This window comes from Pseudonaja textilis, chromosome 3 (assembly GCF_049901715.1).
Source record: "Pseudonaja textilis isolate UNSWEBS1 chromosome 3, rPseTex1.2, whole genome shotgun sequence".
NCBI lineage: Eukaryota > Metazoa > Chordata > Lepidosauria > Squamata > Elapidae > Pseudonaja > Pseudonaja textilis.
In genome coordinates, this window is record NC_141992.1 from 108,092,476 (window position 1) to 108,110,769 (window position 18,294).

Here is an 18,294-nt window from a genome sequence, read left to right on the forward strand (position 1 = left end):
ATTCCTCTATAGAACTATATCAACAGCTCCTTGGACACTCAACTTTTTGAGCTGATGTCAGGAAGGACATTTTTGTTGTGCCTTTTTAATGATGGATCTAATGTTATATGTCCATTTCAAATTCTGGGAGGTTATAGAACCCAGAAACTTGAAGGTCTCTACTGTTGATACCATATTGTCTAATATTATAAAAGTTTAGCAGACTGCTACCTACTACCTTTATTTTCTGCACTTTCCTCAGAACATTGCATGCTATTTATTCTGATGTTTGTCACTTTTTTTCAGAACATAATATGCAACACCCATAATTTTTAATGTGTACATAGGCATTCTTGAGGAGAACAAATAATTGCTTATTTTCCATGCTGGCTAAAATATGGGATGGGGGAGAGAAAAATTATAAAGGGATATCTTCAAAAATAATCTACCATATTGCAATTATCTTTAAATGTACAACCTCCTCTAATATGGAGGTTATGTAATTGTCAATTGGCATTGTAACATCTTGTTGGAAAGATTAGTATTTCTCCTTCAAAATAGCAATTGGTTATCATAAGTGTTCTGTTAAATAAGTGGGGAGAAGTTTTGATATTTTGCCACAAAAAGTGCCATATACACAGATATATATATATACCTGCACAGTGCTTGCAGATCACCACACACAAATTGATGGAAGCCCAGTCAGGACTCAGTGCATGACAGTCAGCACAGAATCTGTTAGCTTTGTTAGACCAGATCTTCTCAGCTACCTCATAATCATACAAAGTTTCAGCAATAGAGTTCTGAAGCACTTCCATCCACTCTTGCTTCTGTCGGTCAGATTCAGCTCCAAAACTAAGGGAACATGCATGAAATGATGAAAGACCTAATCAAAAAGCAACACTATTATAAATACTTTGTTTTTCATTTCATGGTTGATGCTGGGGATGTAATAATTTGACAAATTATCCATTAGTATACAAAGGAAACTGACTAACCTTGTATTTGTGTTTACATGCTAAATATCTGAAATGCTTTGGCATTCCAACCAAGCTGATGAATTTCTACAATGTGCATTAATTTCCTGTCTCAGGTCGGAGAGAATAAAATCCCAATTCAGTCACAGAGCATTCAGCTCTCCTGATGTCATTCAAATTATGTTAGATCATAATCATATGCTTCTGCAGGAAGAAAATATGGAAACCAACACAAGTACTGTATGAATCTATGCAGGAAGATGTTCCTCCCAGATGCAGATGCACAGAACATATAGATGTTTGTATGAATCTGACATCATCAGAGGAATAATGTGTGTGTGTGTGTATTTCTTAAGTTTTCGCGGGTACTTACATGTATGGTATTCAGCTTTGTTCGGGTATTTTCCCACGTCATTATAGTTGTGCTTTTAAAGTTGTAGCAATGTTTCGGCAGAATCTCATCTGCCATCATCAGGCTTCTGTATTGAATACAGAAGCCTGATGATATAGAAGCCTGATGATGGCAGATGAGATTCTGCTGAAACTTTGCTACAACTTTAAAAGTACAACTATAATGACGTGGGAAAATCCTCAGTGGGTAGTCCTCAATATAACTACATCTACATGGAGGGAAGTATGCAGTGGGGTACCTCAGGGTTCTGCTTTGGGGAAATATTCTTCAACACCTTCATTAATGATCTAGATGAGAGAGAATGAAAGCTCATCAAATTTACAGATGACACCCAGTTGTGAGAATTGTTACCACTTTGGATGACAGAGACTCCAGCATTAGGTTCTATCCAATTAAAATGCAGTTCAGTGGTGAGAAAAGCTTCTGCATTTAGGCAGGAAAAATCAAAGGAACAGGTATAGAATAGGCAATACCTGGCTCAACAATAGAAACTATGAAAGGGATCTAGGTATGCTGCAGCTGCCAAAAAAGCATTGCAGCTGTAGGTTGCATCAACAGAGGAATAGTTTCAAGATCACAAGAAGTGATAGTATCATTTTAAACTGCACTAGTGTGGCCACATTGGAATATTGTGTCCAGTTCTGGTCATCATGATATTTAAAAAGATGCTGAGACTCTAGAAAATGTGACAAGAAGAGCAATAAAGATATGGAGTCTAGAAACTAAACTCTATGTTGAACAGTTAAGGAAACTAGATGTCTAGCTGTGCTGCAACACCCCCCCCCCCATATATAGCAATACTTCTACAGGTGGTTTACACCCCTCCCCCCCCAAACAGGTCCTCAGAAAGCACCTCTGTTGCACAGGTCCAGATTCCAAGCTCAGTACAGCAAGAGTCACTGGGTAACAGAGTCCAATGGGCACACACAAAGTCTAGGAAAGCAGTCCAGGAGTCAAATAGGCCAGGATACAAGACACAGAACTGGACACATTGCTCCAGCAATACTTAATTCCTTGGGTGGGGTTAAGTAGGCAATGCTGGTGCGGCCCTTCATGAGACAAGATTGCCTCCTCATGAATAGTCTGGCTGACCAGCATTGTGCCCATTTCCTTTCTGTTCTATGTATCCTTGTATCATGAGGAGGTGTGGATTCCACCTCCTCCTCATTGCTAACCTGTTGCACCTTCTCCCAGTCCTTGGCTGGAACCTCCTGGACAACTTGCTGCAGCTGCGGTTCATTTCATTCAGCCTGTTGCTCAGCCTGTTGCTAATCCGATTGACCCAGCAGAGGCTACTTTATCAAGCTCTGAGCCCCAATCCTGATCAATACTAAGATCCGCACTTTCCTCTGCAGACTCAAATTTACCCTCCTCCACTGAATTTGATCTGGGGATAGATCCATGATACTAGCCTTTCAAAGAGAAGGATTAGGGGTGACATAATAGGGGGTCAACTAACAGTAATAGCATTAGCAATAGTACTTAGACTTATATACCACCCCATAATGCTTTACAGCATTCTCTAGTTTAACATTTTTATTGAGTTATAAGATGAAATAAAATACAAATTACAAAAGTAAATAGGAGAGGAAGGGGGAGAAGAAAAGTGAAGAAGGATTAGGAAAAATAAAAAGAAGCATTGACTTCTGACTCTGTTGCAGTAAAATAATGCATTAACATCAAATCACATTTTTTTGTTTTTTCATAATAATATAAACTAGCCATTTCTATAAGAATCTATCAGTCTAATCAGTAAAACCCAAAATCAAAGTTTCATTCTTTTCCACTTTAAGCACTGCTTTCAGAAGCAGTCTCCATGTGGAAACAAAAGCACATATTCTTTTCTTTAATCAAAATAGTCAGTTTTGCCATTTTAGCCAACTCCATCAGTTTCTGCAACCATTTGTCCATGGTAGGAATCGAAGTGTCCTTCCATTTTTGTGCATACAATAGTCTTGCTGAATGTATATAGTAACAAAGTTCCAATTTTTTTCTCCATTAGACACAAAAGGAAAATTTCTGGTTTCATCTTTATCGTCATTTTCAACATTTTCTGTATTAAAATATGGATCATACTCCAAAATGTATTTGCTTTATCACACTTTACAGCACTCTCTGAGCAGTTTACTAAGTCAGCATATTGTCCCTCAACAATTTGGATCCTCATTTTACTGGCCTCAGAAGGATGAAAGGCTGGATTAATCTCAAGCCCTGTTAGGATAGAACCCTCCTGTGGGCAGAATAAGCCTCCTCTCATCTTGGAAGCCATTTTTCTTTGAGGCTTCTGGGCTACCATATTCAGTGCTTGGGAATATGGGAGTGGGATTTCAAGGAGCGATGGAAGAATAGCCACAACAATATTCCTTTCTCAGAGAGTCAAGGACATGTTACTCTGCACCTGGATGGGAGGCCTGGGGATAGTCTCCAGATGGAACAATGTAATGATTGGATCATGTGATGAACTATTGGGTGCAGGGGTTGGATTTTGGATTCTCTTTGGGCTAGGGGAAACCCGGAAATCTCAGATTCGGGTTTTCCTCAGATGTGCCAATATGACATCTCTAATGAAATGGATCTTTGAGAAGATGACAGGCTTGGAGTCTTTTAATTTGAAGGTTGTTACTTGTAACACTGACACCTAGAATATTGCATTCTAACACTGCCATCATGGCTCCAAAACCCCTGAGGGCAGGACAAGATGCAATGGGTGAAAGCTTGTTAAAGAGAAATCCAACTTAGAATTAAAGAGTAATTTCCTGATACTGAAAATGATTAATCAATGGAATAGCTTGCCTACAGAGTTTTGAATGCTCCATCACTGGAGCTGCCTGCCAGGAGCAGGAAGTTGGACTAGAAGACTTTCAAGGTCTCTTCCAGCCTTATGATTCTATGACTTTTATTCTGCAGAGGCACTAACTATCAAAGCAGAAAACAATCAATAGTTTTGGAGATTTGCTTTTTGCAGGAACAGAAAGAGTAGGTCAAAATAGCTGGAGATCTTCAAGAAAAGATTGGGCAGCCATTTTTCCAGGATGGAAACCTAGAGACCAAAGCCTGCTTAGGTTTTGGTCATGGTACCACCTCCACAGTCAATTGAACAAAATTTGTGCCCTTCGTAATCTCCTTGTCAACCATCCACAAGTACACTTCATTAGTCCTCTCACACATCTTCCCCAATCCTGCCCTGCTGGTTCTCTGCAGACTCCCTTACAGTATGGAGGTCCCAAGGCATGTGTTGAAACTGAGTGCTATTTCAAAGTAGCCCCAATGAATTGTGGTTGCTCCCAATGTAATGCCTGCTTCCAGGAAGGCATCACATGGTCTATATATAGAAAGGCTGTGCAGTGGATCAGGTGCTCCCTGAAGGAGATCTACAGAGAAGGTAAACGGATTGAGCTATAATGGGGGATAGGGAGAAGGGCATGGGACCCAGTAGGGAGGGAAGCAGGCCCAAGCCCTGGGGGAAATTCACTGTGGGGGGATAAGTGAAGCATTGGATGCTTCATTGAACACATCACTAATTACAGGGGCAGCAATCCCATATTGATCAATAAGGACGCATCACTGGCAGAAGAACTGAACTGCTTCTTTGCCTGATTTGAACTGAATAGGTCTTCAGACACATCACCTCTACAAACCACCAGTACTCAACTGTTTACAGAGTACGAGAGTATGATGTGAAGCGGGTGCTTAGAGCAGTGAATGTGAAGAAGACTGCTGGCTCTGATGGGGTACCTGGGAAGGTACTCAAAGCATGTGCTGACCAGCTCACAGGTGTGTTTACAAATATTTTTAACCTTTCTCTCACACAAGCCATTGTTCCATCTTGCCTCAAAACTTCCATTATTATTCCAGTTCCCCAAAAGCCCTCTCCTGATACTTTAAATGACTATAGACCAATAGCTCTCACACCCATAATCATGAAGTGTTTTGAGAGATTGGTCTTAAAATATATACAGGATTGCCTCCCATCGACCCTTGACCCATACCAGTTTGCTTATCGGAATAACAGATCCACAGAGGATGCTATTGCCATGGCTCTCCATGTTGCACTGGACTATCTAGAGCAGTGGTTGCCAACCAGTGGGCTGCAGCCCACTGGTGGGCCGTGGAAAACTTTTGGTGGGCTGCAGAAGAATTGGGCCGCAAAAGCAATTAATCTGGGCTGTGCAGTGCTTGTGCCTCCCGGCTCTCCAAGGGACCCCGGAGTCAGGCCCCCTGAGATGCACGTGCCAACCAGCTCCTATACCTGGCAGTGATGGCAACTGCAGTCCCCTCCCCCTGCACCTGCTGTCAGCTCTTCTCCATTAGTTCTCTAGCTTTGAATTGCTGAGTTGCCTTAGCATGCTCGGTCAGTTAACAATCGCCCTACCCAGAGAAGGAAGAGGTGCTGGAGGAGGAGAAGGCAGTAGTAGAGAAGCAAACAACTCAGGGCGCTACTGCTGTGGCGGCTTTGCCTGCGTTTCAGGGCGCTACTGCTATGGCGGCTTTGCCTGCGTTTCCGAGGCTTCGATGTTGGGAGAGGCAGCAAGGGCTGGAAAAGGGGAGAGCTGTGCATGGCTCTGTCTCTGTTTCCTTTCCTGCTTGCACGTGGGTGGACGGGAGGAAAAAGAGAGAGCCGGGAGCAATTCAAAGCTAGAAAACTAATGGGGAGAGCTGAAAGTGGGTGCTAGGGGAGGGGACTGTTGTGGCCACCGCCACCATGTGTGGGAGCATGCATCTCAGAGACCTGAGCCGGGAAGCATGGGAACTGCAAGTGGAAGTGTTTGATTATTTCGAAGAACTCCTGGAACACGGTAGATTGGCGTTTTGTAGGTCTCAGTGAAAGAGTGAACTTTGTTTCGTCTCCTTTCTTCCCCTGGTAATGCAAGAGATGCTTTCTCTCTCCCTCCCCACCCCCAAATAATCACTGGCTGTGGCTGGGTTTAGCAGCAAAGTTCTAAAGCAAGCGAAGTGCCCCCAGGGACACGTTTCCTTGCCGGTCTTCAGGTGATGCTGGAAGAACCCCTCCCCCCAGCTTTTCCTCGGCTGCAGATCTGAGCCTCTCAATCCTCCACCCAGGATCTGAAAGGAGCTCCCACTTTCTCTCCCTCCCATCCCCCAATTAATCATCAAGAGCAGCAGTCCTTCTGCAGGCAGATGCCTGCTGAGAAGCCCTTGGAGTGGCAGCCAAGGGGTGCTGCCCCCCAAGGAGAGCAAAGCCCTCTTTCTGCCTCTGCTTCTCCCAGCGGCAGTTGCCCTGAGGCCACTTAGCTCAGACACACACACACAAAACCCCACCCGCTCTTCTGTCTCTTTGGAAGGTGCCAGGTGGTGGGAGGCTTCCAACCGGGAACGTTTTATTTTGTTATCATTAAGCATTTCCATTTTTGTTATAATTAAATAAGTAAGTGTGTGTGTGTGTGTGTGTTTATCATGTATGTATGTGTGTGTATATGAATATATGTATGTATGTATGTATGTGTGTGTGTATATATATATATATATTCTGAGGTTTTCGCGGGTATTTGTATGTGGATCTTTGGTTATTCGGGTTTTCTCCTGCATAAAATTGAAAGTATCTAGGCGACGTTTCGATGAAGTCTCATTCATCATCTTCAGGCTTGTGTCTTCGGCTTTGTGCTTCTTGCAGTAAAGGCTTTGTGCTTACTTAGGCTTTGTGCTTACTCCGAGAAGCACAAAGCTGAAGACATAAGCCTGAAGATGATGAATGAGACTTCATCGAAACGTCGCCTAGATACTTCCAATTTTACGCGGGAAAAAACCTGAATAACCAAAGATCGATCGATCTATCTATCTATCTATCTATCTATCTATCATTCATATTTAATATAAAAATTATATTAAATATATTAGCTTTTTAAAAAAATTCGTATTAGTGGTCCTCAGTTTTAAAAGTATAAGTTTTGTGGTCCCTGAGATCCAAAAGGTTGGCGACCCCTGATCTGGAGCATAGTGGGAGCTATGTAAGGATGCTTTTCGTTGATTACAGCTCAGCTTTTAATACCATCATTCCTGATGTACTGATTAAGAAGTTGCTGGAAATGGGCCTCTCCTCTCACATCTGCTGTTGGATAAGGGACTTTCTTACTAACAGACCCCAAACCGTTAGGATTGGCAGCTATTGTTCCTCCACTCTTGCTCTCAGCACTGGCTCTCCACAGGGCTGTGTGCTGAGCCCCCTTTTGTATTCACTCTACACCTACGACTGCACTCCCTCTTGTCCCACTAACTCTATAATAAAATTTGGAGATGACACTACTTGGTGGGACTTATATCAGGAGGAGACGAGACGGTCAGAGGTTCTCAGACTGGTCTTGTGGTGCAAGAGTCATAACCTTACCCTGAACATCAAAAAGACCAAAAAATTGATTATAGATTTCAGAAGATGCAAACAGAGCCTCTCCCATTATATATCAATGGAGACTGTGTTGAAAGAGTTCATAGTTTTAAATTTCTAGGAACTCATATTTCCAACAATCTTGGTCGGTCCACACTATGGCCACACAAAGAAGGCCCAACAGCGCCTGCACTTTCTGAGGTTGCTGAAAAAGAGTGGACTGGGTGAGAAGTTGCTGATTACTTTTTACCGTTCTACCATCGAGAGCATTTTGGCACACTGTGTAATGGTGTGGTATGCTAGATGCTCTGCAGTGGATAAGAAGATGCTCCAGAGAGTTATAAACACAGCACAAAAAATCATCGGTTGCTCTCTTTCTTCTTTGGAAGAGATTGCGAAGACCAGACTCCTCTCTAGAGGACTAAAAATCTCCACAGACTGTTTTCATCCTGGACATTCATATTTCGTACTGTTACCATCAGGGAGGTGTTATAGGTGTCTTAAAATGAGGACTAATAGATTGAGAAACAGTTTCTTTTCCAAGGCAGTAATTGTCTTGAATCAAACATTCATGCATTTGTGATTTAGTCCTATTATTATTATTATTATTATTATTATTATTATTATTATTATTATTATTATTATTATTACTATTATTATTATTATTATTAAATACTCTGTAGTATGATTGTGTTGTGGTGTTTGAGGCACTGTGCTGGAGTAGCTTTCAAATTTCATTGTATTCACAGGATGCAATGACAATAAAGGTATTCTATTCAGGGAGTGAGGAAAGCACTGGGAGGCCCAGAGCAGGCCATGTATGAGTTGAGGAGTTGTTATACTACAGACCTAGAGCTCCCAGGGTCACCCCCACTTCTCAGATATCCCATGCTCCATTTAATAATCACTACAGGGAGAACATGGGTTGTGGTCATTAAGCAAGGCAATCACATGGGCTCCTTGCTTAATGATCATTATGATTTATGACCATAATAGGCAGGGTCTATCACAATCATAAGTCAAGGACTTCCTGTACATTGCTGTTCTTCTTTTCTAGTTCTTTTTCCTTCTTCATTTCTTTCCATTTCTCTTTCTTCCCCTGTCAAATAAACAATTGTTTTAACCAGAGGGAGCAGCCCATGGAATTACATTCTCTTAAGGATTTTCCTATGATGAGGCAAGGAATTTGGAGCAAGCTTTTCCCCCTCCTTGGGGAGAAATATGTTGAATGAATAAGGCAATAATTCTACTGGTTCCTGGAGAATTAAGAATATTGTTGATTTATCCTTTCAAGAATCACCAAGGAACTTCCCTATTGGCTTCTGAAATGACCTAATGGTCTCTGGAACAATACCCCATTTCTCACTGAGATAGCCATATGGATCAGAATCTCTGCATTTCAAAAAAATCTGGAGGCTTGCAGTTCTATTCTCTTCAGGCATCTCCATTCACTGTCCCCAAAACCACTATATCAGTGCTAGGCTTCTAGAGGAATTTCACTTTTTTAAAAAAATTAGAGAAATGCCAAATAGGAGCACAAATCTCTTGTTCCTCCAAAGCACCCAAAGAAGCACAAAAATCATTGTGCTTTTTGCTCCTGTGATATTGGAGAGAATACAGGTAGTCCTTGACTTAAACCATTTCATTTAGTAACCGTTTAAAGTTACAAAAGCAATGAAAAAAGTGAATTGTGACCATTTCTCATATTTATGTTCATTGCAGCATCATGTGATCAAAATTCAGATGCTTGGCAATTGAACTCATATTTATGATAGTTGCAGTGTCCCAGGGTCATGTGATCACCTTATGTGACCTGACACGCAAAGTCAATGGGGAAACCAGATTCCCTTAACAACCATTTGACTAACTTAACAACTGCAGTGATTCACTTAACAACTGTGGCAAGAAAGGTTGTAAAATGGGCCAAAACTCACTTAAATATTTCACAGCAACAGAAAATTGGGGGTCAGTTATGGTCATAAGTTGAGGACTATCTGTAATAGCCCACTGTTTAATAGAAGACAGGTACTTCATTTTTAAAATTTCTGCTGTTGATAAGCAATATAAAAAATGGGGTCCTGAGTGAGATTCTTGGGTGAATAGATAAGGTGACCAACTTTTTTACAATGAAAAGGAGTACACAAATAAACTGAAGAAAAAACAAAGCCACTTGTGTGCGGTGCATTCTTGCACGCAGCGCACTCTTGAACCTGGCGCACTCTTGCCCATGGTGCACTCTTGCACACAGCGCACTCTTGCACGCAGTGCACTCTTGCATACGGTGCACTCTTGTGAGCAGCACATTCTCTCAAAACAATTCTCCTGTGTGGAGCGCATGCGTCTCATAATCGTGTCTCGCTGCACTGTACCGAGCTTTGACGAATCGTCATGTCAAATACATCACATCACACACAACGGTTCGGATCGGCATCGATCAAATACAGAGATTTACAGATTAGTCTTCAAATATCAAAAAGGAGGACATGTAGGAGGACACTTTTTGAGGAAGGACAGAACTTACAAAAGGAGGACTGTCCTCCCTAAAAGAGAACAGTTGGTCACCTTAGAATAGAGGGTTTCCCTAGTGTCCAGTTATGCAGACCAGGGGTGGGATTCAAATTTTTTAACAACAGGTTCTGTAGGCGTGGCTATGTGGGTGTGCCCATGTTACTGGGTGGGCATGGCTTCTTTTTTGCCACAACTCCCCCCCCCCCCCATTTTTTTGCTTCCTAGGCCTCAGGCAAGCTTCCTGGGGGAGCATTTTTGCTCCCAGAAGATTTCCTTGGGGCCCAGGAAGGCAAAAATGGAGCATGGGGGGTGCACAGCACCCCACCCCCACCTCCCGCATGCCCCTTTTTGCTTCCTGGGCCTCAGGGAAACCTTCTGGGTGAAGCAGTAAGACAGTGAAGGGGATCCCAGCATAGCTGATCATCCGAACAGCTGATCATCAGGAGGGGAATAAAAAGAAATACCTTAAGTGACTGGGTGGGGAGAACATAGATGTCGGGCATACACATGATGTTGTACATGCGTGGTAAGGACTGACTGAGCGGGGAGGGGTGGGACAGGCAGAGAGGGGCAGGACCAGCCAGGGGCACAATTTGCTGGTTCTCTAAACTGCACAGAATCATAACAACCGGTTTTGTAGAACTGGTCTGAACTGGTAGAATCCCACCCCTGATGCAGACCCTCAGTGATAGCCCTGCTCAGCACACAGCACTACAGCAGTTGAATGTTTTTCTTTGCAGTATCAGTTTGTGTTACCTGAAAATCTTGCATGGAGTGATGAGTTCAAAATTACGGCCTTTAGCATCTCGGATAGTGGAGTGGTGCATCTCAATCAGACAGATGGCAATGCCCATTTTAAAGAACTGTGGATGAAATATGGACAGGAACTTCTTTGTATGTATAACAGAAGAAGTTATCTGAAACTTACAAGATAATGTCCTCTCTTTTTGACAAAGGAAATAACAATAGAATAAATATTGATACTATGAACTGTGATCCAATAATTTTTACTGCCAATAGCTTCAACTGTTCATAGAGACTGCTTTTGTCCTAGTCTGACATTATTGCTTGGGCCTACTTAAAGAAATATTCATCTGTCAATGTAGGTAGAATAGCAATGATTAAGATGAATATTCTACCCAAAATCTTGTATTTATTTTAAACAGTTCCGGTACTATTGGATAATTTTTTTAAAAAAAAGAACTGGACAAAATCATTATTAAATTCATTTGGGCATGAAAAAAACAAGAACAAAAAAAATCTATAGACAAGACAATAAAAGCAGAGGTGGCCTTGGTCTCCCTGCCTGGGAGACCTACTACAAAGCAACGGCACTAGTGTGGATAAAAGGCTGGATTAAATTGGAAAACAAAAGAATTTGAACACTCAAGGGCCATGATTTACAAATAGGATGGCATGCATTCTTGTGGAACCCAAATAACAAAAGTCATTCATATTTTTCCAGACACACTTTACGTAAATCTTTGATTAAAAACTGGACAGATATCAGAAGAAACCATTATACTAAAATCTCGAGGTGGCTATCAACAATGGAGGCGATGTTCCATCCTAACACGATGGACATTAGCAAAAAGCTCAAATACCACCAAATACTAGATAATGAGGGATCACTTAAATTGATTCAGGTGTTAAGAACCCAAGGAATAATTATTGACAATTGGTCCTACTTTCAAATAAAAATGAGACCTTTTAGGGACACAAAAGAACATGGATTTGAAACAAAAGATACACAATTAGATAAAATACTCCTGGGACCGGAGAAAAATATGATATCCAAATTGTATAATTTTTTATTAGAGTATGAATTAGCTGAGGAAATTGTGAAAGGACCAATGTTAGCTTGGGCAAAAAATTTCAGTTATAATATAGATTTTGATGATTGGGAGGAAATTTGGCAAAAAAAATCTTACATTTACAAAATCAATATCATATAAGGAAAATTTATATAAAATGATATATAGATGGCATCTGGCACCTTCTAGCTTAGCTAAAATATATCCAACAGCAAATCCAGGCTGTTGGAAATGCAAAGAGAAACTTGGTACCTATTTCCATCTTTGGTGGACATGCCCTGAGATCAAAAAATATTGGACAAGGATAAGAATATGGATAGAAGAAATTATCGAATGTGGAACTTCGAACTGTTCTTCCTGGGAATGATTAAAGGGGAATACCCTCCCAAAGTGAGATATCTGATCATCCACTTATTAACAGCGGCACAAATTTCTTTAGCGCAATATTGGAAAAGGCCTGATGTACCACCAATACACATTATTATTCCAAAAAGCTACAATTGCGCTGAAATGGAGAGGCTCAAATTAAATGGGAAGGAAGAGTCAGAGTATTATTTGGTCTGGGATAAGTGGTACAGCTGGTTAGAGCGCAAGAAAAATGGTATACAGGATAAATGAACCCAGGACGCATACTACAGTTATATATATTGAATGTATAACGATTTCAAGCTTCTTGTTTATTATATAAATATTATGAAGGCTCCTTTTGATTAACCAATACAGTTATAATCCAATAGTAATTTCAGAATAATATATTATTTATTAATTAATAGGTAATTGATCAGGGATAAGGAATACTTGCCAATGATTACTTATTACTGTTTACTATGAGCTATCAATCTTAATATCAAATGTAATAGAAATATGTTTATTGTTCTATTTATATTCTTTTTATTTTTACATATTCGTATGTTTGTTCGTGTTTTAATCTTTTGTAAATACAGTCTATTTTAAAACTTTAAAAAAAAAGAAATATGGACAGGAACTGCTTTGTATATATAACAGAAGAAGTTATTTGAAACTTACAAGACAATGCCCTCTCTTTTAGACAAAAGAAATAACAATAGAATAAATATTAATACTATGAACTGTGATCCAATAACTTTTACTGCCAATAGCTTCAACTGTTCATAGAGATAGCTTTTGTCCTAGTCTGGCATTATTGCTTGGGCTTACTTAAAGAAACATTCATCTGTCAATGTAGGGAAAACAAACTATAATATATGAAATGTGTTTATAAAGACATCATTAAAAAAACTTTAGTAGGTTTCCTAAGACTGAAAGCCTTAGATACTTACTTGTTCACTTTTGTACAGCCACATCTCATCCAGGATAAGAATTACAAACAGTCTGGATTTATACCCTTTGAGTTCTAAATAACCACGCTTTTGGAAATGAGTGCTGCTGCATATTGGGGGACAAAGATTTTGCTTGTCAGTGACTTTCTGCTGAAGAGTGCTGCACCATTCATTTCGCTGGGCTATAGAAATTATAACAAAAGATAAGAAGATTACAAATATTTCTCAGAATGACTTCTGATATGCAAACCTTCCAGTGATGGGATTCATTTTTTTTTTATTACCGGTTCTGTGGGTGTGGCTTGGTGTGCATGGCAGGGAAAGGATAACTGTAAAATCTCCAGTCAGAAGTGGTATTTCCGAGTCTCCAGACTACTCAACATTTCTGCTACTGGTTCTCCAGAACTGGTCAGAACCTGTTGAATACCACCTCTGAAACCTTCAGAAAAATCAGGTCTTTCTACATTTTCTCATTTTCAGTGAAGATGGAAGAATAAAAGGGAGTAATAAGAAACAGAAGTGCTGCTTGAAAAAAGGGAACAGTGAGCCACACAGAGAAACAGAAGTAGCAAGAAGAGAAGAAAGGCACTTTGGGATCATGATGAGATTTCTTACCTTCATTTTCAGCTCGGAAGACAAAAATCCTGTATTTAGTGATGATTTGGAATTTGTTGTCCTTAATGGAGCGCACCATTCCAATAATATGGAGAGGAATCAATCCTTTTGGATACGGTTCCTGCAACAGCCCAGGCAGTTAATGATTTCTGCTCTCACATTCTTCTTCTAGAACTTTTTTCCTATTCAAAGTTAACCCACTTTTAAAAAAATATTTTTTCATTGAATATTTTAACACACACACACACACACACATATAACAAAATGATGAAAAATAGAACTGGTGACTAAAAAAAGGAATCCCAAGTATTATAAAAATTATACTTTTAAAAATATTTTATTAACTTTTAATTGACAACTGAATTTATTTACAGTTAGACTTTGACTTATGACCAGTCATTTAGTGACAGTTCAAAGTTACCATGGCCCCTCCCCCAAAAGCTGTTTATGAGTCATTCTGAAGTTCTGATGTCCACTTCCCCGATCATGTAACTGCATTTTGGACATTCAGCAACTGACTCACATTTACGGCCATTTGCAATCATGTAACCATGATTTACAATACTTTTCTATGTTTGTTTGATTTTTTTTTCTGGAAACCGATGTTCATTTCTGATTTCTAGGAAAAAAACAACCCATAGTATAAGATGGGTATGCTTAACAACCACAGCATTCACTTTATGATTGCCAAAATAGTCCCAAAATTGGGTCCAGTTATCTGATGACCTGCTTTATAAGAAACACAATTTCAGCGGAATTCAATTATGGTTGTAACTTGAGGACTAACTGTATATTATTTTAAAATAATAATTGAAAATTGCTGTAAAACTCTAAGCAAAATACAGTTATCAGGAATAGCGGATAGCACAATGTGTATCATAACAATGAATTGTAAATTACAATAAAGTCTGTCCATATTAGCATAAGACTATGTCATTTTAATAAAATGCTAATTAAGAAATTAATGTAAAGCTGATATAATTTTATGTAGAGAAAAACCTAAACTGGATACCACAAAGTGGGTGCTACTGCCCCCTGGGCAGTGGTGGGTTGCCTTAGGGGAGTGCTAAGAGGCAAGGGGGCCAGCAGGGGGTGCTAAGAGGCAGCAAGGGGGCATTTGAGGTGCTGGTCCTGCAGGCCCATTGACTGTTGTACCGCACCAGAGCTGGTGCCTCAAATGCAGCAGCACATTGGGAAAAGCTGCCACCACCGCTTTCCCAAAGTGCCACCACTGTCGAATTCTGTCTGTCCGTTCGTCTGTCTGTCCGTCCATCCATCCATCCATCCATCCATCCATCCATCCATCCATCCAAAAGTTCTGTCTGCCTGCCTGCCTTCCAGCCTACCTACCTACCTGCCTGCCTGCCTGTCTTTCTGTGTACCAACCTACCTATCTATCTACCAATGTAGCTCTACCTACCTACCTACCTACTTACCTACCTATCCATTCATCCAAAAGGTCTGTCTGTCAGTCTTCCTGCCTGCTTGCCTGTCTGCCTGCCTATCTACCTACCTATCTACCTACCTACCTGTCTCTTTATCCATCCATCCATCCATCCATCCATGTTCAAAGCGCAGGCCCCGCAGGCACATCAGGAAACTAGAGCAAAGCCACTCTGGGAGGGAGGGAGGAGGGAGGGAGGGAGGGAGGGAGAGAGAGAGAGAGAGAGAGAGAGACCTGATGTATCAGATTGAAATGAGGCCTAGTTTAGACTGAGGCCCTTTTCCACATTGAAACATCTTTGGCTTCTATTAAAGGTTTTGTAGATGAAACATGGTCAAGACTATCAGGAAGCTCTCACATTTTGTTGAGGCTTTAAACAGGATCCATTGGACCAGATCTCCACCCTAAAAAAGTACTTTTCCCCAATGTATTACCAATTCTGAAGAAGGCAAAACCAAAATGTACTGGTAAATTACAAGGAGAAAACACACACACACACACACACACACACTCCCTTCTAACCCTACTGGAGCAGGTGATTGGACTAGAATAGATATCTCACTATCTTTCTCCTCCCTCCCTCTCTCCTTTATTTCTTTTTCTTTCTGTCCCTTCCTTCCATCTCCCCCTTTCTTTGTCTGTCCGTTTTTTCTTTCCCTTTTCTCTTTCTTTTTTTCCTTCTCTTTTTCTCTCTCTCTTTCTTTTCTCTCTCTCTTTTTCCCTCTCTCAGGCTCACCCCATTGACTTGATGTACTGCTCCGCTCGGACTTGCTTGGGCAGGTCCCTCCGATGCAGTGGGCTCAATGGGGTGGACCTGCAGGGCCGGCACCTAGAACGCGGCAGTGGCAGCACATTTGAAAAGTAGAGCAAAGCCAGAGGTTGGTAATTTTTGCTGCAAAGAATCACAAAAGCTTCTGGGCTGTACACAAGAAGGGACACACATGTCAATGCAATTCAGCAACATAAAATAAGGAAATACAGATAAAAATCAACAAGAATTGGCAAAGTATCTCTGATTAGATTCTATTCACTACTAGAATCTAATCAGAAATGCTTTGCCGATTCTAGTCCAATGACCTGCTCCAGCAGGATTGGTGTGTGTGTGTATGTGTGTGCATGGTTGTCAAAACTCCAAAAACAGATCAAGTAGCTCTGTGGAGGTCAGTCATAAATTAGAACACTTGCTAAACAACCGGCTATTAAGTGAGGACCACTTGTATTTGGTTTGCCAGTCACCTGGCCATGCCCACCCAGTCACATGACCACCAAACCACACCTACTCAGTAACGTGACCAGAAAGTCACACCCACTCAGTCATATGGCCAGCAAGCCATGCCCACCAAGTCACATGACCAGCAAGACACATCCTCAAATTAGGCCACGCCCACAGAAATTTGAATCCCAACCCTGGGTGGGGGGCACTGAGGATGAATTTGTAGCACCAAGGGGGCGGTGGACTGAAAAAGTTTGGGAACCACTGCTATAAATAAATACGGTAGATATTTATTTATTTAAATACCTATGGTTTCCAAATTAAATAAAAGTCTGTCAGATTTATTTTCAAGATATGAAGTTATTCTAGACTTTGAAGCATATTGTCACAATCCAACTTAACGCCCATTTTGTTAGATATGTACATATGCTCCTCTGATTGGTTGGTCCGCGGCAGTGGGAATTTAAAGAGCCGTCACTGGCTGTAGCCGGCAGCAGCTCCGCTGTAAAAGGAGCTGCCGTAGCTACTGCAGTTGTTCTGAACAATGCAATAAGGAAGCTAAGCAATCGGAGCCTCCCGCATTATCTCTCACCCACAATTTAACACTGGTGACAAGGATGGGAGTCCTGAGATAAGCGGGACCACGAGCACATGGCTAATGACCCGGACAAAGAACTCAATATGGCCAGAAACAACATGCCACATGCACCATTCAACCCAACGACTAAGGACTGGGAATCCTACATTGACTGATTCCAGATGTTCCTGGAGAGCAGCGACCTGATGAATATTTTGGAACAGAGGAAATGAGCCATCTTCCTCATGCATTGTGGCCCCCGTTTTCAAAATGGCTAAAGCTCTTTCAGCTCCAACTGATGTAAAAACGATGGCCTGGCCAGATTTAGAGAGAATCCTGAGGGCCCACTACATTCCATCGGTATCCAGTCTAATCAAGAGGAATGAGTTCTACCGGAGAGACCAGAAGGATGGAGAGAGCATCAACAACTTTGTTGCGAGCCTGAGGGACATTGCAGGGGCATGCAAATTCCTGAATGTGGATGAGGTGATGAAGGACCGTGTAGTCCTGGGACTCAGGGACCTGACACTACAAAGCCACGTCCTCACAAAGCCTAAAATAACATTAAAGGGGGCCATCGAAGAAGCATTGGCTGTAGAAGCATCCCAGAAATCTGCTGCAGCCATGAGGAAGATGAATAAGATACTGCAGCCCCCTCAGAAAGGCGCCACTGCCATTCACCATGAGGACCTCGAGTCCTACTTGGGATCCGGTGATGATGAAGAAGTGAACCAACTACGTGCAGAAAGGCGCCCAAAAACCCAAGAGGGGAAGCAGAAAGAATTTTGGTGTGTGGGTTGCGAGAGAAATCACCTCCGATTGGAATGTCATTTCTGCGACGCCATCTGCCAATGATGCGAGCAGAGAGGACACATCGCAAGGGCATGCCAAACAGAAGGCCAAGACAAGGCCTTCAGCAGAAGGCCAAGACAAGGCACACCTCCAAGGAACCGAGAAAATCAAACCAAGAACTGATAGAGCCAATTCAGACTGAGCCCACGGAACGAATCAACCACAGCGAGAAGTGAAACACACCAGACAGTGACGGTGGGCCCCTCCAGTATGATGAACGCCAGGAAGGTCCACGTTGAAGTCACGATAGAAGGTAAACAATGCC

The 18,294-nt window shown here is 41.5% G+C and overlaps 1 protein-coding gene across 1 annotated transcript in view; it reads right to left on the reverse strand.

Moving 5' to 3' along the window:
• Window positions 1-18,294, reverse strand: part of ARAP3 (ArfGAP with RhoGAP domain, ankyrin repeat and PH domain 3) — a 185,556-nt gene that overhangs the window by 132,718 nt on the left and 34,544 nt on the right. The window contains exons 8-11 of the mRNA XM_026718719.2: window positions 13,944-14,064; window positions 13,329-13,510; window positions 10,973-11,079; window positions 635-834 (exon numbers count right to left, since the gene is read on the reverse strand). Coding sequence (XP_026574504.2) covers window positions 635-834; window positions 10,973-11,079; window positions 13,329-13,510; window positions 13,944-14,064 — 610 coding nt within the window. The remainder of the gene's footprint in view (window positions 1-634; window positions 835-10,972; window positions 11,080-13,328; window positions 13,511-13,943; window positions 14,065-18,294) is intronic.